Source organism: Dysidea avara, chromosome 1, assembly GCF_963678975.1.
Source record: "Dysidea avara chromosome 1, odDysAvar1.4, whole genome shotgun sequence".
Lineage (NCBI taxonomy): Eukaryota > Metazoa > Porifera > Demospongiae > Dictyoceratida > Dysideidae > Dysidea > Dysidea avara.
In genome coordinates, this window is record NC_089272.1 from 25,282,430 (window position 1) to 25,304,026 (window position 21,597).

Sequence of the window (21,597 nt, forward strand, 5' to 3'; positions counted from 1 at the left end):
TAAAATATAGATAAGGAGATATAGTTGGTGATGGAAGCTATTATCAGCAGGTAATGACCTTTTTTTGAGATATGGCATGATATAGGACAAGGAGTAGAAGAACGTTTTGTAGAACTGGGTAAACATGGTAAACAAGAGTAAATTTGGATGAACATAAGTAAACATGGGTAAACATAAGTAAACATGGGTAGACACAGGTAAACATGAGTAAACACGGGTAAACACATGGGTAAACACGGGTAAACACAGGTAAACTTGGGTAAACATGAGTAAACACGGCTAAACACAGGTAAACAAGGGTAAACACCGGTGAACACGGGTAAACATAAGTAAACACGGGTAAACACAGGTAAACATGGGTAAACACAGGTAAACATGAGTAAGCACGGGTAAACACAGGTAAGCATGGGTAAACAGAGGTAAACATGAGTAAACACGGGTAAACACAGGTAAACATGGGTAAACACAGGTAAACATGAGTAAACACGGGTAAACACATGGATAAACATGGGTAAACACAGGTAAACTTGGGTAAACATGAGTAAACACGGGTAAACACAGGTAAACATGGGTAAACACAGGTAAACATGAGTAAACACGGGTAAACACAGGTAAACATGAGTAAACACAGGTAAACATGAGTAAACACGGGTAAACACAGGTAAACATGAGTAAACACAGGTAAACATGGATAAACACGGGTAAACACAGGTAAACATGGGTAAACACAGGTAAACACAGGTGAACACGGGTAAACATGAGTAAACATGGGTAAACACAGGTAAACATGGGTAAACACAGGTGAACACGGGTAAACATGAGTAAACACGGGTAAACACAGGTAAACACAGGTGAACACGGGTAAACATGAGTAAACACGGGTAAACACAGGTAAACACAGGTGAACATGGTAAGCATGGGTAAACACATGTAAACATGGATAAATACAGGTAAACACGGGTAAACATAAATAAACATGGGTAAACACATGGTAAACAGGGGTAAACACAGGTAAACATGGGTAAATATGGGTAAACACGGGTAAATATGGGTAAACATGGGTAAACACGTGTAAACATGAGTAAACATGGGTAAAAATTCAGAAACATGAACAATTCATATTTTAACTCCACACAAGGCAAAATTAGACTTCAATTTTCCCTGATATGGTTTTGAGTAGCTCATGTTCCAGCAGCTGTCACAGACTCCCCACAGGAGTTGAGTTTAAACTTTTTCATATAATATTATGTTAGTAGAGATCTTTACAAACACATTGGTGGAAACCTTTCTTGGTAAGGAATTTATTCCCAGATTTTAACAATATTCCCTGACTAACTTGTGAAGCTGATTTCTGGTCAATATTTTTTTGTGAAGAGGAGCAAACCTCCATGATCCCAAATAAACAACCTTATTGTATGGTATTAACATTCATAAATACTTATAATGGATGGTGCTCTGTAAAACTGAACTGTGCATTTCAATTTATGTAGCTGAGTTGGGATATTTGTTTCTCAGTACTTTTTATTGGTGTCCCTACTCTGTTTTAAATTATTTCCTTTCACTTATTTTAATTGATTACACCCTTTAATTTTATGTATTAAAAGAGGGAGTAAAACTGCTTAAAGTAGGGTGAAAGACTGTTGTTATTATCTCCCCACTAGTTAGCACCAGGTCCACTTTTATATGGAGGAATAAAAGTGACATTTTAATCCTTGACCTTTTACGTGGGTGTAGTCATCAGTGTTGTCATAATGGGGGGTTGCTTCACATTGAGCTCAGGTGCAGGTATATGCACAATTCACAGAATAACCATAATGAAGTATGTATGAAAACATACAAAGAATCATAGCCATAATAAGACTCAATCATTTTGTGATGAAAGTTGAGATAGTTGTTGCTTTATTAATGCAATGTCACAAAAGAGTGATTTTACCATGCATGGCCTCAGGCTCTAATACTTAATCATCTGATGTACAGTGCATGCACTGTAGTGTATACATGCTCATTGTTGCAAACCTTGGATTCTTTATGTCCAACAGTTGACATACGTAACACTTGGCCCCCACAATGTGGTCTTTTAAACACATGAGCGCACTGTGATGACTTAAGGTTTGTTTCTTTTGTTCTATACTGTATAATAATTAGTAAGAATTAAATGTTTGGGTCTGGAATCGATTGTAGCTTTACAAAATGTCATGTTTTTAATTTTGCAGGGTATCTTAGAGTGAATAGATATATGTACATGTCTTAATTATATATAGTTTTATGGTTACTCAAACTTGTTAGTTAAAAGCATTTCAGTGTACTGTGAAGTGACTTTTCACAGTATGGAAAAAATCATGGTTATAAATAAGTAATATAATAGTGTTGACAAGGAAATTGATGAGTTGTTGGCGTGGCATGTTCAATGGTGTCACAGCAGCAGTGCCGAACAGGTGTAGCAATAAACCTGTTTGAAGACACAGCTTGAGTGATTGTCACTGAAGCATGCTAAAATGGAATAGATGTGTGCTAAATAGAATTTCTGTGATATCACTGGATTCTCCTTTCATCCTGACAAATGTAGCTGCAATGTTAAACTGTACCTCCCATGCAAAACCAAATTGCTCTAGGCTTAATAGCTTGCTTATAAAATATATGGAGTGGTTAAATCAGGTCATGGGCCATTCAAGGCTAAAATGAACAGCACAGGTATTTAACACTTCTGAGTAGTAGAGCCACAGCCATTTCCTTGTTGGCCTGAGTTCCATTTGGGCCCCAGACTGCCGGGATTGTTACTGGGCTTGGTAAAAGCAGCAAGTAAAAGCGGACCACTGGCTCATTATGACAGTGTGTATTCCATGTAGCTTTGTGCTTATGTATATTGCAATGTAGTATTTTATGTGTATGTTAATAAAAACTTAGGGGTTAGCCTATATTAGCCAATAATCATTTATCGCTGATTGTTTACACCGTTTACTGTGCTTAGCTAGTCTTTAACCCTAAGGTTCGGCATTGTCGCAATAGTTAATTACGCTAACATAGTAACTCTACAATTACTACTAAGAAATATTTACCCAAGCAAAAATGTACTAAATATAAATTTTACACTAGTTGCAGCATTCTATTCAACTCACAGTGTGGATAATTTTAAATCTATAATATAGTGAGAAGTTCATTGTGAGCCATGAAACCTAGATTGCTTCTGTTTTCCTATAATCCTAATAGAACACACACCTAAACATCACCTTGTAACTACCCAAACCATAAAAAGCCTTGGAAGTAGGCCTACTGGTAAGTCTACAGTTACCAAAAAGTAACTAATCTTAACTAACTAATGATCATCTCATTATAAACAAGGGTAGTGTTTCATAATAGATCTAAGAATGAGGTATGGCATGATATAGGACAAGGTGTAGAAAATGTTATGGTAAACACTGCTCACTCATGGTTAGCCTTAGCCTTGTTTATAATACCTGTTGCATACCTGTGTTTATTTACCCTTGCTTACCCAAGTGTATACTCATGTTTTACCCATGTTTACCTGTGTTTACCCATGTTTTTACCTGTGTTTACCTGTGTTTAATGGTGTTTACCTGTGTTTACCCGTGTATACCCATGTTTACCTGTGTTTACCCATGTTTACCTGTGTGTATCCATGTTTACCTGTGTTTACCCATATTTACCCATGTGTATACCCATGTTTACCTATGTTTACCCATGTTTACCTGTGTTTACCCATGTTTACCCATGTTTACCTATGAGTATTCATGTGCTTACCAAGTTTACTTATGTTCACCAATATTATTGTTTACCATGTTTACCCAGTTGTACAAAACGTTCTTCTACAGGGGTAAACAAAGGTAGTGTACAAAAGTTAGTGCACAAATCATAATCATATAACCATGTTTACCTTGTTTACCCAGAAAATATTAATGTAGTTAAAATTTTGGTCCTATATCATGCCACATATGCTTTTTTTGGTTTTCAATTTACAGCTAGGCTGAAGTTGCATACAATTCCAGAGTTGAACCCCCTTTGAAAAGTCTGGATCCACCCCTGATTATATACATGTATGATGGATATATGATGGATACTGTAAATCAGGAAAATTTCGCCGCAGAAAATTTTCGTCTATTAAAATTTTGGCGCTACATATTTTCATTGCTTGCATAATTGACAATTTTTTAAAATGAAATAACTAGCTATACATTATATTTGTATGAGTGACTTATCCATATAATAGTTAAAAATAATTTGTAAGTTTTTGATGATGAATTTTTTCTGATTTACGGTAGTAGCTTGACATTTATAATTCATACTGCTCCATGCTTCTTAATTTATAATAATATACCTATTAGGTAGCTATAAAAGAATAATACATAATATCAAGAGTAAATAATATTAATAAATGAGAGAGTGCCTAACTCCAGTATGGGCCATCAAAACAAGTCCACAGGCTTCCCAGGAAGGGTGTTAACTCTTGATAATACTTCATGAAATAAGCTCAACACAAAGCTACCACACACCTCCTGGAGTATTTCACTAAAGAATTAGGGCAGTTAACTGATTCCTAAGCTACTTCTTTCATAGTTTCTGTTATATAGCAGAAGCATTCTCCCTGATCCTGTGATTCCTGACACAGTTACCTTAGGCTTAAGTTTTATAGTACAGGCATTATGTTACAACACATCCCGACCACTTTCTTTGTATTCTTAAGCAATGTTATTTATTTGTGGTGAATCATGTTATTTAAATAGAGGTTACTACATATATGCTTGCCTACGTATATAGATTTTGTAAATCTCTCATTGTCTAGCTCAGTTTGAAGTTGATGCCTGCATCTCTTTTGATTCAAACATCCGTCCATTTCTAAACATTATGTGGAATGTATGTACTGATTGTAATAGAGTAAAACAATGTATATCTCATATGACATATAAAATTAATAACAGTGGTGGATCCTAAAGGGGTTTCCAAGTTTTCCAAGGTTTCTTTGACCCCTCCTTTCACTGTGACAAGCAGTTCAGGCAAAGCAGTTATTTACCAATTTTATTAAAGCATTCTAAACTCAAAACCATCTATATTATAGTATACCTTAAAGTGGGAAATCATACAGTTTACCTCTATTTCACCTGAGATAGCTAGCCAGCACCTACTGTGTGTTAAACACCTCTAAAATTAATCACTGTATTGGTAATGCCAAATTCTCCTAGCTTTATAGAAAAATATAATCTTTAAAATAAGAAAAAACCTAATTATTAGTGAGTATAAGCAATCTTTGTACAGTAATTAATTACTTTTGGTATTAATCAGAAACATATAAACAGCATAGGCCTATATGGTAAAACATAACAGTGAACTATCGCTGATAAGTAATTATTTGCTATCACACACTTTAGATGAAGTTTAATATATTAAACGTAGTTAATGTCAGAAGCAGGCAGCGCAATCCCCCAAATTATAAGAATCAGCAATAGAAAAGGGGGGCTCTAATTAGAGCAGCGCATGCGCAGTACCTCGTGCCCAACACGCTTCCAATCAGTTACACCTGTGGCGTCAAATCTTCAACGTCAAATCTTCAAGATGAGTACTCGCAACTCCCGCAAGAAGAAAGGAGGACCGTCGTCCGTAAGAACATCGACCACCGTCAACATCGGCAGCAAGCGAGGAGCGTCGTCACGGACTACGACCGCCACAAAGAACAAACGTTCCAGACAGAACGATGACGACAACGCGGTACTGACAAGAAGTGACATTCCAACAATCGTAGCCGCCGTCAGAGATGCTGCTAGAAGTGAAACCGAGGCGTCAACAGCCACTCACCTCCCATGCTCATCATCAACGACAACCGGGACAGCTCCGACGCCGGCAGGCGCAACCCCGTTACCAAGGACAGCTCCGCCTCGTTCTACTTCAACGGACGCTACCAGAAACGCCTACCCTACTGCAGCGGATGAGATGCAGCTTCAGGAACTTGGTAAGCAACAGTTCAACACAATTGTACCACTATAAACTCACACATTTCCCCCCCCCCCATATACTGTCCTAAATCACATGTTACAATGATTACGGACCTATGCACGTATGTCAGCACTCATGTACGCACACATATATATAAAGGGAATAGGGGATTGCTATCCCTCATGCTGCTGCTACTATTTGCTTCATACAGTTCTCCCTCCCATCTCTTCCCCCCCAGCTTTAGACACTATCCCCTCCTCCTCTCAGCTGAGTCAGATCCACCAAGATTCAGAATCTACACCTCAGCCACCCAACAATGTCCAACCCAACCAGCCACAATGCTCTGGGGCCGGTCCGATGAATCTTAGAGGCGGAATTCCACCCATACCAGCTAAACTTGTGAAACGCATCCAAGATGGGAGCTTCATCGAGATGTCTGAGCTTTTGCCAGAGCTGCTTTGTAACGCTAGTCTGCCAGAGGAAGCAAGCAACGCCTCTAGGCCTAGGACCTACTCAGTTGGCAGTATCATTGAATGGGTACGATGCTTCAGTTGCTACATCGCGGTAATATCCCGCTCCCAGCCTGAAAGAGTGGTCGACCTACTGGGATATCAAAATTTAGTGATTACCAGCCATTTGGACTTCCCGGACTTCAAATGGGAAGAATACGATAGAGAGTTCAGGTTGCAAGCTGCAGCATCCCCCACCCCGCAATGGTCAGTCATGGATAGCACTCAATGGAACATGGCCAGACGATCCAGTACCCACCTCACCAACTCATACCCATCTCAATGTCCTCCACCACCTCATACACCTATATCTCTAGCATGGAACGAACACCCCTCACCTGGCTGCCCACGCTGCAACTGCCGATTTGAACATATCTGTTATCGCTGTGTTAACTCCCCAGGTATTCCCAATAAACGTCACAAAGCCATATTTTGTCCCAACAAAGACACTAAAGACCAACCAGCTCTCAAACGCCAAGGCAACCACTAGTTGCCAAGTAACCTATCTAGAGAAACTTTACTTGTGATTACAATTACATTACCATTAATCAATGTAATTAATATTATAATACTGTTTTGTTTTGTTTTTTTTTCCTTTATCTGTGATTACTATGAATACAGTACCATGCCACACAAACCCAATGCACTCACGCTTACAGAATGTATTAACACTACGTGCTGTCATGTGCAGTCCTTCCTTTCCCTCACAGCTCACTCACTAAACTACTCACAGGACAAGGATACACCCAGCACAGAGCCGCTAACAAGTTACACTATGTGGATCTCAAAGTGGCTATCGCACCTCAGTGGAGCTCAAGAAAGCATCTTGGTCCCACCCGAAGCCACCAGAATCAGTACACCACTGGTGCCAGAACGTTGGCGAAGCCACTTAGTCCCTTATCCTGACAAAAAGCTAACATACTTCTTTATCTCGGGAATTACATCCGGTTTTAGATTGGGCTGCAAAACTCCTCTACGGACCCTCAAATCATCTTGTAAGAACCTGGTCTCTGCCTTTGAACATCCCGAAGTCGTCGATGAATACTTAGCAAATGAATTAAAGGAATCTCGTATCGTCGGCCCCTTCAAGAAATACTCTATCCGAAATGCCCACATTAGTAGATTCGGAGTCATTCCCAAGAAGTCCTCAGGAAAGTGGCGGCTGATTGTCGATTTATCTCACCCACCAGGATTTAGTGTTAATGATGCAATACCTAAGGAATTATGTAGTCTTAACTACATCACAATTGACACGGCCATCAAGCACATCCTTATGCTTGGCCCAGGTACTCTCCTGGCAAAACTGGACATCAAAAATGCTTTTCGTCTCTTACCAATCCATCCAGCCGATCGGCACCTCCTGACTATGCGCTGGAACAACCATCTATATATTGACACTTGTCTGCCATTTGGCCTCCGTTCCGCCCCAAAGCTTTTCAACATTCTGGCAGACCTGCTGACATGGCTTTTAGAAAGACAAGGAGTTTCACCAGTCATCCACTACTTGGACGATTTCCTTACCATGGGGCCGGCACTTTCTGGTAAATGCCAGGAGAACCTGGCCGCTATTCAGCATCTTTGTACAGACCTTGGAATCCCCTTAGCCCCAGAAAAACTGGAAGGCCCTACCACCTGCCTGACATTCTTGGGCATTGAGATAGACACTCACTTATCCTTGGCAAGGCTTCCAAAAGATAAACTGACACGGATCAAATCTGAACTACGTCTCTGGTTGAAGAAACGTAGAGCCACCAAGAGGCAAATCCTCTCATTGGTCGGTCTCCTGCAACACGCTAGCAAGGTTGTAGTGCCTGGGAGAACCTTTACCGCCCGCATGTACTGCAAAGCAGCCAGAGTGAAGAAGCTACATTACTCTACTAAACTCAACCAGGGATTCCGTTCAGACGTACATTGGTGGCATACCTTCATTAGTATATGGAATGGTCGCAGCTTCCTACACTTGATAAATCAACAAGCCGTAATGGACCACTTTATTTACACTGATGCTTCAGGGTCATGGGGCTGTGGAGGCTTTTTCAACAACCATTGGTTCCAGTACGCTTGGACAACTGAATGGTCAGAGATCGGAATCATGGCTAAGGAACTTCTTCCAATTGTGATAAGCTGTGTTGTCTGTGGTCCAGTGCTATCTCGCAAGTCCATCGAAGTTCGATGTGACAACACAGGTGCAGTCTCCGCTATCAACAAAGGCTCCTCAAAGGACAAGACCACAATGCACCTCCTGCGTTGTCTTTGGTTTTTTGCAGCCCTATTCCAAATTAAAATTACCGCCACTCATATTCCAGGCATTGAAAACGTGGCAGCAGACACGCTCTCTAGAAACTTCCTACCTCGGTTTTGGTCGGCATACCCACAAGCAGCACAGTTCCCATCATACATACCAATCCCCTTACTGACGCTGCTCTCCCCAAAGCAGCTTGACTGGACCTCACCTAAATTTCTATCACTGTTTCAAGAGACAGTATCACTCGTTTACAACAAATCCAATTAACCTTAATCCATTTACTGTTACACATAACCATACTATTATACTACCGTGTTCTCATGTACATTACTGACAATTCAAAGTTTGACGTAAAATAAACAAATGAAGTGTATATACATACATACATATATATACAAATTTAAAAAAAAAAATTTTTAATGAATAATAAAATAAATACAACCGTAATAAAACAAGCTCCTTGTCTCGAAATCTGCATTATACATTTCAAGTGATATAATAATGTCTTAATACAGGCTTGCAATACTTACCCAAATACTGTGTATATTACTCAAAATAGCTTAGAAGTGATTAATGGATTAAACGGTTTTGTCCCATTCTGCAGGTTTCACGACCACAGTTACTCAAGTGCAGTGTACCGTGACGACCAACAAAATCGATCTTCCCCTATTACACCATCAAGCCAAGTACTACTATGCCAACAGCCTGGCAATCAACACACGATCCACCTATTCCACCGGACAGCTCAGATTCCAATCATTCTGTCACTCAATACAAGCCACTTGCATGCCAACTTCAGAAGCCACCCTAATCCTTTTTGCTACTTACCTTGCTTCAGAAAAAATTTCACATGCCACCATTAAGGTATACTTGGCAGCAATCCACAACACTCATGTGTCTGCAGGGCTACACTCGCACTTTCATCAACAACTTACCCCTCGCCTCCAGCTGATCCTCAAAGGAATAAAGAAGACCCAAGCCATTTCACAACCGGCAAAAACCCGCCTGCCCATTACTCTCAATATCATGAAGAATATCAAGAGTATGCTATCCAGCCAACCCAACTCTTACTTACACATAATGATATGGGCAGCCTGCTGTCTTGCCTTTTTTGGCTTCCTGAGGGTCAGCGAATTTACAGTACCAGGAGACAATCAATTCGATGAGTCATGCCATCTCTCTTTTAACAGCATCTCCATCGACAGCAGAGATAATCCAAACCAACTAAAAGTCCATATCAAACAATCCAAGACTGACCCATTCCGCAGGGGAGTCAACATATACCTCGGGGCAACAAGTGACACAATTTGCCCAGTCAGAGGCATTCTACCATACCTAGTACTAAGAGGAAACCACCCAGGCCCTTTATTCATCTTCAAGGATGGCAAAGGCCTTACTCGTCATCGCTTTAGCACAGCACTCAATAACATCCTGCTGCAGCTCAATTTGGATAAGCAGCAATACAATACTCATAGCTTCCGCATAGGAGCTGCTACGTCTGCAAGGCAAGCCAACATCCCTGACTCCTATATCAAGATGCTGGGTAGATGGAAGAGCGATGCTTATCTATCCTACATCAGGACACCCCCTCAAGAATTGGCAAAACTCTCCAGATACATCACATCGGGATACTCAAAAAATACTGTCTGAATTTGTCCATGTAATAGAGACCCTCACAAGTCAGAAACTTACCACTTGGTTAATTCTTGTTCAATATTGCACGTTATCCTTTGATTCATTATAACTTAACTTCACAAGCCAATGTGCCAACTCGTGTACTCTGATGCTTGGGGGGGTAGATCGCGATACACCTATCACGATCTACCTATGGCCTTTGTCAGAAAGAATCTGGAGGGCTGGAGACGCCTCTCCATCCCTCCTAGCTCTTTCAACACCCAAGCATCGAGGAAAATATCTAATGTTCCTACTTTGAGCCCCCTAAAACTTCTAAGGCTATCTACCATGGCAGACGAGACTCCCTGCACTTACCAAACCTCCTCAATCAAGTGATTGCAGGAGCCAACACAACTAGAGCAGAAAAGAGCACAGTGTCTGAACAAGGTGAGGGTGTGTAACTGTACATTAATAGTACAGTAGGTAGCTACCACATACGTACAAATTTTTGAGGGATGCATTTTTTGCAGATTTCATGGTTGCTTAGTTGTCCATGCATTTTTTAATCCTCAAAAATTGTTGATTATCAAGGCTAGCTCTATGCTAAATAACAGATAGCCTGAGTGAAAAACAAGTGATCAGCAAACATGAAATCACAATAATCTTGAAATTTGTCAATCCACAAAAATTAAAGTAGCAAGTCACAAATACATTAGCTACTACTTTCAGTAGTTTTTATTTCTCTAAACCCACATACTTTTTAAAATGTTTTCTCTTCTGTATTATATAGGCTACTAATACTAGTGATACGAGTGTGAATATTACTTTCAATGGAAGGAGTGCAGTTTATGATGGATGTAATGCTACAGATATACCATTTAATATCTCAAGGGAACACTTAAATGTTATGGTATGCCTGGTTAACTATCCTTCACTATGTCAAGTTGTCGCACCAGGTATGTGTATCTGTAATATCCACCCTTTGTCTTATGTGTATACTTGTGAATATAGCAACTCAGGTACTTCACAGTGTTACATGGAGAAGAATTAATATTACAGCACTGGAATTCACATGTGAAATAGCTTGTAAAACACCACTAATTAGTGGATGTGTTGTTGTCCTCTGTGGTGGTGGTGGACAGTCAACAGCCATAACTGGGATGGCTGAAGCAATCGCACCTCGTTATGTCTCTGTTGTTATTACTAATTTGAATCTCCTATGTTCATATTCTTTTTCTGCAAGTGCACTGGTGATTGTAAACAGGACTTTTATAAATACTAACATTGTAAGAGGAAGAATACTACCAGCAGCATGTAAGAATATTGATATCATTTTTAATATGTGATATACATGATACTATAATAATGTCTGGGCTGATAGTTTGTACTGTCAGTACAGCTGTAGTACTTTTGATGTGCGCTCATAACTATAACACAATGGAAATTGCCTTCCTACTAGCTACTACTGGTAATGCTTTGATTTTAATATATATCAGTCTCTCTGTTTAATATATATCTTTCTGTTGCAGCTAAGAATCACTGTGAGATAATATAGATATGTATAAATAGCTCTAATTTAGAAAGCATCCCTGTAAGCTGATCATGGCTCACAATTACTTGTTTATAAAGGATAATGGATTCAGTTAACATACACAGTGGTGTATCTAAATGGGTTTCTGTGGTTTTGATCAATCCCCCTTGCTGGAGGGTTGGTCTCAAAGGCTCCAGCATGTACTTACTTACTTTGATGGTTTGTAGCCTTGGAGCTCTAGCCTTGAAGCACTAGCCCACTTGTAAGCTTTGACTTGTGGTATGTATGCAACATTATAGCTTTAGGTTTTCCTGTAATACAGAATGTACAGGTGTACCATACAGGTATCTGCATATAGTTATTATAACCTGATGTTAGATTGGTTATCAAGATATGCAACTTGTATATTAGTTTCAGGTCATGTGAGGTTTCATGCCATCGAAAATTGAATGGTCTAGCTATATAATGTCAATATGTATTGGAGTCCTGAATAAATAATGGTATCATTATTGTCCCCTGTAATGTGCCAAAGCAACCAACCTGTTGATTTTTTAATCTTAGAACAACAATCATAACTATTGCTCCATGATACAGTAACACAACACTTAAAGCCTACCACCAAAATCTTGCACAACTAAACTGTCTGCCAACCCTTAAACTTTTAAGTTTTAATGTTGCTAGGCTGGTTTAATTTTCTTTGCCAATGAGTAGTCATTATTTTAATCAATTGACCTTGGCTATTGTACATTCTGTTACTAGTATTTCCAGAACTATTTAGTAAAGTTTGCATGGCAAAAGAGATTAAGATAAAGATAATATATATAATGCAAAAATCAACAGTGTGCACACTGATGATTTTCACATTGTATATATCTTTATGTTAATCTTTTTTAACAATCGCATGATTGCATTAAAATAAGAACAATTAGCTACTTTTTTTTCTACATCTACCAGATCAACTGCATAGAAGGAATGAGTTAAAAATCAGTGTGTAGATTGGATTAATCATTTTATTAACGCCTGTCAATGATGTAGTCTCACTGTAGAAGAACTGGATTAAAACCAAAGTTGTAATGTGGAAACCAACTAGCTACAGTGTGTAGCAAGTTACACAATTGAGATACTGTACATCAGTAGTGCAGTCACCCTATTAGAACATTCATCTATGTAACAAGTCACTCTATAAAGCGTTTACCCTGTAGAGGGTTCAGATACAAACAAGTCGAGAGCTTAGCTACATTAGAAGTTACCCTGTAGAGAGTTTAGCTACATTATAGGTCACTATCTAGAGAGTACAGCTACAAATCACCCTGTAGAGATTTCAGCTACAAACAAGTTATCCTGTAGAGAGTTCACAAATCACCCTGTAGAGTGTTTAGCTACAAGCATGTCATCCTGTAGTAAGTGTAACAAATCACCTTGTAGAGCATTCAGCTATGTTGCAAGTCACTCTATTAGAACATTTAATTGCTACTTTCAGTCACTTACACCCTGTCAATATATAGCTATGACTAAGATAGGGAACTAGTATAGCTGCAGGTGTAGATGACCTCTCTTGTTTCATTGCTTTTTGTGTCTATGATACCTACTCAAATGTAAGACTTTTAATTGTTTGTTGCATTTGTTTGCTTTCATTTTTGTAATAGCATAGTTAATTACTGGTAGACCATTGCACCATTTAATTGCATCACTAAACACATGCCCAAGCTATCAATTACAATAAGTATAATTATAGCCATTCTGTTTCTTTCTCAACTACTGTTAATTTCATGTCCATTGAAGAAATTGTGTATTGCACAAAGAGCTATTTACAGCCCAGTGTAATAAAAACATTACAGTTGCATTGTACAGAATTTTTCAATGGTCCACAGTATACGTTATACAGCATTACATTATAAAGAATATTACATGCACTGAAATTAATTCAATTACTATAGAAATTATGACTGAACATGTGCCCTGCCTATTACCAAGAATGAATAATAAACTCTTTTAGTATTCACTCTTGCTATTACTGAAATGCAAAGTTTCCATTCGCTTCAGTTTCAACTATGTTCCATCTGTTATAGAGTGTTACAAATGAAGAACAGTACAAGAAACACTTTAAATCAATCCAGTCGCACTACAGAAAATAAAGTACTAAAGTGTCACTGCGAATCAACACTTACATGGTGCATAGTAGAGAAAGAAATAGAACACAAAGGAGGATAAAGGTAGGTCCATGATATATGCATTGCTGCTGCTGTGCAAAAAAAGCATGCCTCAGGCTGAAGTAATACCCATACCCATAGCCTTATCTATACTTGAGTTATACTTGACTGAAGGAATCAGTTATTCAGTAAGTAGAAAATTCTGTTAACTAAATTTTTTATGATACTTTATGGGCTTGGCTATGCTATAACCAATACTGCTAAGCTGTCAAGAAAGAAAAATGAGACTGGTAATTTATGGGCAAGAAAGCCCAAATTTCCATGATCTCTAAACTGTAATACATACTGTATGATACATCTGATTCATTTTGTGATACTTGGTACTTTAGGTACTTCATCAACTAATACCAGTTTTGAACCAACTGGTAAGAAGTTATTTCTGTACAGTGTAGATGTGTGTGTACTGATAATTAATTATATGGATACATGAAATTTATGATTATATCCCGGTGAAGCCATACATTGAAGATTACATGGACTGATTTGCTATACAGTCTCAATAAGGTGTTGATATGGGCTGCAACAACAACCAGCAAAAACCCCAGCTAAGTGAAAGTTGTAGCATTTGTACAGTAGGTGAATCTGTGGAAGAATCATTATACAAGTCTGCTGCCAGTCCACAGTGATGATATTCGCTGCATACTGGTCATCGGGGGAGACGATTTTTGCTTGATTTGTGGAACTATGTTGCTGGCATGTACTTGGGTACAACGCTCAAATCAGGGTACATCTCCTTTGTGACCATCCCCTATAGATGTCAAACCAAGTTCTCTTCCTTAATTTTGACCACTGATGCTGTTGGTTGAAAATGTTGACAATTTCTGATGGTGGTGTTCTTTTTTGATCACATCAGATCATTGATATCATTAATAACAGGGCTGTAACTGTAGTAGATTGTCATTTACAGATCCATACTTTCTTAATTGGCTTGTGCATGCAGCAAGCTGTGATGTTGACTCAATGCTGTAGGTCAAACTAACTGGCAGCAATGGAATGTATACATGTGGTTGCAACTGATTTATAGTATCTCGATGACTCGATCTCCATGAGTGAGCTGCGCAATAGATTAATATATAGTTAAAGGGATTAATAGAAGATTAAAGAAAAGGCAAGGCACAAAGGGCAGGGACTTATTAGAACCTAAAAAGCACATACCAGTCATGAGGTTAGCTATGTAGTGTAAAGTGGTGGCTATACAATACATCATTTAGCTAGTGAGGAAAGCATGCATATCAAAAACTGGATTGAGGCATTTTTTAAAAAAATCAATCGTTTTCTTGTTGATCTTAGTTAGATGCACTATGACTTTTCCTTTTAAAAGTACTTTTCATTGCGTATGATATTTATATGATGGTTTTTTAGCAGCATTTTGGTGGGCACCATTCATTTTTGGGGTGGTTCCCTAACACTAATCACTGTAAGTATATGGTAAGAAATATACACTGTTGTGAATATTCTGTATCCATTTATAATACATTTTGCTTCATGAATACAGTATATCTATGTATAAAATGTTTATGGTTTTTATGTAGTTGACTTTCAAATAAAGTCCTCATCACATTCACTATCCACTGGAGCTGTTGTTGCCTTATCTTGTGCACTCACTTTCCTCTTATCAATCACTACTACTGCTATCATCACCTTCATCATCACCTATATGTTTGTAACTAAAAGAAAAATACAAGAAAAAACAGTGCAATCATCTACATGTATTAAGCCAGGTGGAGTCTACGAACCAATGAGCTTATCCAGCCGGATCCATATGGAATCAGACCCAGCTTACTGTAGACCTGAATTGCAGCTGAATCCTGACCGTGATGCAAATCAAAATGTCATGGAAAATGATCCTGCTTATGAAGGACATAATTAGCGAACTAACATTTGTGAAGTTGTAGTGCATGTAGATAATACGTAGATAGTTATATGCGGCTATGCTGTATACGCCATTGTAAGCATTTCTTTGTGATTGATTAATAATTATCTGGTGTGATAGCTGTATAAACATGCTCTAAAGCTTCCCATCATTACGAAGTGATTAATATTGGAAGCCAAATACTTACAGCTGTATACACACTAACCTTAACTACTAGCTTTATCATTGTTATTATTATTACAGGTGCTGTATTATCATTTACCTATATATTATACCATGCTTCATTTACCTAAATTCATTTAAAAAAATGAAAATGAATATACAAACAAAACAATAAGAAAAATCACAATAATTCAAATACATTAGAGTCTTAATTTGGGTAAGTTAGGTAAACTGTTCCATAATGAGATTGTAGCTGGAAAAGATGAACCATCAAGGAGATGAGAAAAATCATATACCCACTATCAGAAACTAATTGTAACAAATGTTGTGGAGCAGGGGCAGTGGAGCAGGCCAAAGAGTGAGGGGGCCAGGCCAGCTGTAAGGTGAAGACAAAAATAAAAGTCACTGCCTGCTGAAAATAGCTGCTCTCCACCAATTATATCTCCTTATTTATAACTACACATACCAGGGCTGGGGGAAGCAAAATATTTTTGGTCAGGCACACTATCTAGGGGAGCATACTGAAAGGAGTAACCGTACAGTGTGCGAAGCACACTCAGCGAAATACAAAGCATTTTGCCTTCTAGGGGGGTCTGGGGGCATGCCCCCCCCCAGAAAAATTTTGAAAATATAACCTTCTGAGTTTAAATTTGGTGACAATTTTGACTGAAAATTGGCATACAGATAAAAGAAGTTTTGTTTGTCTTAAGCATGTGGTATTTGATTTATGTAATACTAGTACAGCAAATAGTAGGCTAGCTATGGGCTGTATAATATACTTAAAACCCATATGCATAGGTTAATATTAACAAACTCTAAGTATTGCTGTACACTTTATGAAAATACAAACATGCACATCCTGCATGTTAAGACATATACATGTACAACAATAATATAAATGTATCTTTTATGTAGGTAGTCATACTGGACACTGACGCAAATACAATAGTTACATGCACATAGCCATCAAATGTTTTCCAGTTCAAAGCTGCCAAACATTTTTCTTCTTTCTTCATTGGCAGTTGAAAACTCAGTTAGTATTGATTTAACATCTACGGTATCAGTTAGAGATTTATGTATACGTACTACATGTACCATCATGTTGTTCAAACATAATTGTGTCATTTAAGACCTCAAATAGGTTTTAACACGGCGGAGTGCTGATGCGCTTCTCTCTGAAACAGCGTTGGTGGCTGGCATCAAAGCAATCAGCTTTACAAGCAAAGACCCTTGTGATAACAGAGATAGCTGTGCTAGAGGCAAAGATTGAAAACATTTATGAATGTCACAGAATTGTAGGTGACGGCCACTAACTGCAATTTTCATTTGTCCAAGTAGCTCAAGTTGAGTTTCAAGTTCAGATTTACTAAAATCTGATGCGTAAAAAGACACCACTTCATTGAGCTCCTGCAAATGGTCTTTCTTAGTTGCAGCCTTAATAATAAGCTGCTCTAATGTTGAGTATGTTTTATAATCCTTTTGCTGAAAACGATTTTCAATTGTAGCAATGATTGAATCAACACTTTGAAAGTATATTTGCTTATAATGCTGTTTGACATCAGGAGGGTGATAAGGTTCAGCAGTGCCATCTTCATAATGTCTAGGACGTTTGCGAGCACGAAGTAAGGTTGGATCTTTGACTTCCAATGAGTTTTGGGTAGTTTTAGCAAGTTCCCAAAACAAATCAATATCATCATCTGTTCGAATTTTCTTGAAAACTTCTATGCATAGTTTGGCCACACTATAAGCCTCTACTGCTGACATGGCTGTAGCTTGCAAAGTTTTGCTTAAATTGTCGGTGTGCTTTAGAATCCGCTCACCTAACAAAAGACCAAACAAAAAATCAAAATCCTTCATTTTTGATCGAACTCAATTTATTGTAGCCTTTATTTCTGATTGTGAGCAAACTTCTAATGCTTCATCCCACGTTGCTTCTAAAGCAGAATAGTTGACGCGTATGCTCTCAAGGGATAAAGCACGCACAGTCCAACGGGTTGGACAAAGGTTCCGTATGCCCGGGGCTTGTGGTGTGAGTTCTTGATGAAACTTGTGAAAAATAGCATCTCCTAGGTGAATATTTGAAAAGCTTGCATATTTCAACCGCTACATCGAGAGCATCACACATGCATTTAATACTTTTCAAAGTGTCAGACACAGCAAGATTTAAACTATGGCCATAGCAATGCAAATAAAGTGCTCGTGGCTCAAGTTTTTGAATGTCAGATGCCACTCGCTTCATGTTGGAAGCCCCATCATAACACTGGGCTCTACACATTGACATTGAAAGAGTCATGCGGCGCACAGTATCAGTGACAACATGAACAATGGTAGCAACAGTTATGTCATCAACATGATGGAGGCCTACAAAATCTTCATGTGCTTCGAACTTGTCATCGACCCATCTTATACACACAACAACCTGCTCTTTATTTGAAGAATCCGTGACTTCATCTGCCTCCACTGCAAAATAACCTGCTGCCTTTATGTCTGCAGCAATTCTACGCAAGTGACTGTGAGCCAAAAGCTTAATCACCTCATCCTGTATGTGGTGATCTGTGTACTTGTTTGTTTTACGTTTCATTATTTCTAACATCCCTGGATCGTCATTTGCACGCAGCAGCATTAATTGGTAAAAGCTGGATTCCTTCTCACAGCCACTACCGCCATCTTCTGATGGAATCCAATTGCCTCTGAATGGTAGGCCTTGTCTGGCAAGAAAGATGACATTTTGAAGAACTTTTTGCAAGTAAGCTGTTGATTGCCCTTTGGTTGGTACCAGCAGCAGCATAATGCTCACCAATATCTTTGTATTTGTTCATGACTAAATCAGCTGCCCACTTGTGCATCTAAATTAAAAAATAGAGAAACGAATGTAGTGATGCTCAAACTAGTGCGGTATTAAACAAAGCAGTTTGTTACGATATAGCTATGAATAATAATAAAAACTTACGTGGGAGCGTTCGTGAAGAGGAAATCCTCCGTGTTTCTCTCCAGTGGCATCCTTCCAATACGTATAGCCGCGGGTGAGAAAAGCATCCGATGTTTTGCTGGTCAGTGAGCAATTCCTGACTCTTTCTTGTTGCACTGCCTTAATACAACAAAGCAAAACGCTTTATCTTCTGTCTCGTTGTACGTGATCCATGGCCACTTATCGAACCACGAAGATTGGAAGGAACGATAGGTCGGCTTTTTGTCCCCAAACTTCCTCTTCGGAAAAGCAAAAGTCTTCGGGTGATTGGGTTTATCACCCAACACTGGAAGAAACAAGTCTTCGTTATAATCAACTTCCACGGGCACCTGTTCAGAGCTGCCGCAGCCTTCCGCGTGCTAGTCTCGTGCCCAGACCCCACCCACTGCGTGTTGAATAGGGTCTGGTGACATTCGCAGGAGTTTTGGGCCCTACGCCATTTTTCTTTTCTGACCAATCGGACGCCTTGATTCAGGTACAACGCGATTTGATAGGCTGGAACTAGGAAAATGGCCGACTACAGCTATGGATACAAATGCGTAAACAATATGGCGGCGGGCCCAAAAACATAGCGTAAGTCACCAGACCCTATTCAACGCAGTGGGTGGGGTCTGGGCACGAGACTATCCGCGTGTATGCCAAAAACGTAATTCGATTCGATTGTGGGTTTGCTCTTTCAAATAAAGTAATAATTACCACAAATTAAAAATACAAATTAAAAATATTGCCCCGGCTCTTGCCGGGGCTGCCGGGGCAGTTCCCCCGGCCCTGATCATACGTAGCTAAGTAGCTTGCTACACTGCTTCTCTGAATACTGTGACTGCTGTATTAGATAGCTACTTGGTAGCAATGAATGACAAAAAAAGTTGTAACAAAAATCTTGCATAGCTACATGCTGTTTGCAAACATAGCTAACTGCACATAACTAAAAAGCAAAATCTATACACTTAATGTGCAACTCTTGTTTAATCACAACACCATCACTTGACTAAAAGCCATATAATACACATGCTTCATTCTACATTCTGTTGTTCATTTAACTTATGATACAATCAAGGTTTGGTATAGGGTTAGTTATGCAACCAGAACTATCTCAATTTCTGTATCATTAGCATGTGATTTACTCCGCTCCCATAAAACCTGTCCAGTGGTCCTCAACCAGCAGCGCTTGAAAAATTTGCAGCAGTTTCTGCACAATTGTCAGTATTGTGGTCATACCAGTGCCACTTGTAACAATATCATGCTATTTTGGTCAATATAAATATAATTGTAATAACAGAGTGCCTTACCCAAAACAAAACATTACAAGGGGTGGTAAATTAGTACATCACTTCATTGTTGCAATTAATATGTGACCCTGTCTGCGAAAAGGGCTCTTATAGCCTTTCCAATTGCATATATATGGTAACCCATAACTTGACTGGTGAATATGGTACAAGCCTACAATTTGGCCACTCAACAACCCTAACCTGGCAGTAGCTGTGGGTGTAATTACATGGTGATAGCTTCAGTAGATTAGGAGTTATGATTAGCCAAACATGGATAATTGGAAAGGCTATAAGAGCCCTTTTCGCAGACCGGGTCACATATATTGTCACTAAAGAATGTTTTAAATCCCCCAGGCATGATTAGGTCAGCTTGGTAGATCATATTTTGTATAGCTAATAACCGTTAATTTTTGGTATTTGGTATACAGTGTAGCTAAGTTAATTAGTCATTAAGTGACTGATGTGTTTGGAAAATATATGATCTGCCCAAAATATTGTCAAATAGTTGGTTTCCTGCAACCCACTAGCAACATCCAGTGTATTCATTTTACTCACATTGGTACGTTAGTCTCACATACGTGGGCATCGCAGACTACTTCAAAGCCAGGAAAATAAAGCCGAGAGGAAAGCTGATCATGAGTCGTCTCTTCCAATTCATACAGGTATATTACGTACAGTAAATGTTTATATTATTGTATTTAAGTCAATAGCTAGTTGCACTGTGAAAAAAGTTCAGAATAATAAGGTCTATAACAGTCTTATTATGTTAGTATTGGAATGAAATTGTACAGCATATAGTATTAGATTAGGACTTTACTATAACAAGCTTATTGAATACATTTAAGACAGTCATATATTAGAGATTAAAACACTAGTATAGTGCAGTGTATTATCAGACTATACTAAGCCTATTTCAACCATATATTGGCGACTATACTACCATACTTTTTAAATCTGTGGCTACCTTAATTAAATAATTTCTATAATTATATCTGTAATGAATTTAATTATGTAAATACGTTAAAACCACAATAGGTACAGCTAGTAAATCAATGTCTCCTTGGCTGGCCATGACAGTAGCAAATAAATTTCGTCATTTATCAGTATTTATCCAACTACAGCAGGTAAGACAGTAAATACAATTCACAAGTTCCATTACAAATTACCTGTATTATCACCATGTAGAACTCTGTGACAATCTGTTAGTTGTCAGTCCCACAGCTCTAATACAAAGATGGTAAATATAATGTGTATTCTGGACAATCGTTGGACTT

General features: G+C 38.6%; 1 protein-coding gene across 1 annotated transcript; it reads left to right on the plus strand.

The window, feature by feature from the left end:
- The first annotated feature begins 9,723 nt into the window (after positions 1-9,723).
- On the plus strand, positions 9,724-16,033 carry LOC136241758 (uncharacterized). Its single transcript, XM_066033064.1, has 5 exons — positions 9,724-10,296; positions 11,102-11,267; positions 11,323-11,625; positions 14,382-14,417; positions 15,585-16,033. The coding sequence occupies exons 1-5, from the start codon at positions 9,724-9,726 to the stop codon at positions 15,920-15,922; spliced, it is 1,416 nt and encodes a 471-aa protein (XP_065889136.1). The 3' UTR covers positions 15,923-16,033.
- The last annotated feature ends 5,564 nt before the right edge of the window (positions 16,034-21,597 follow it).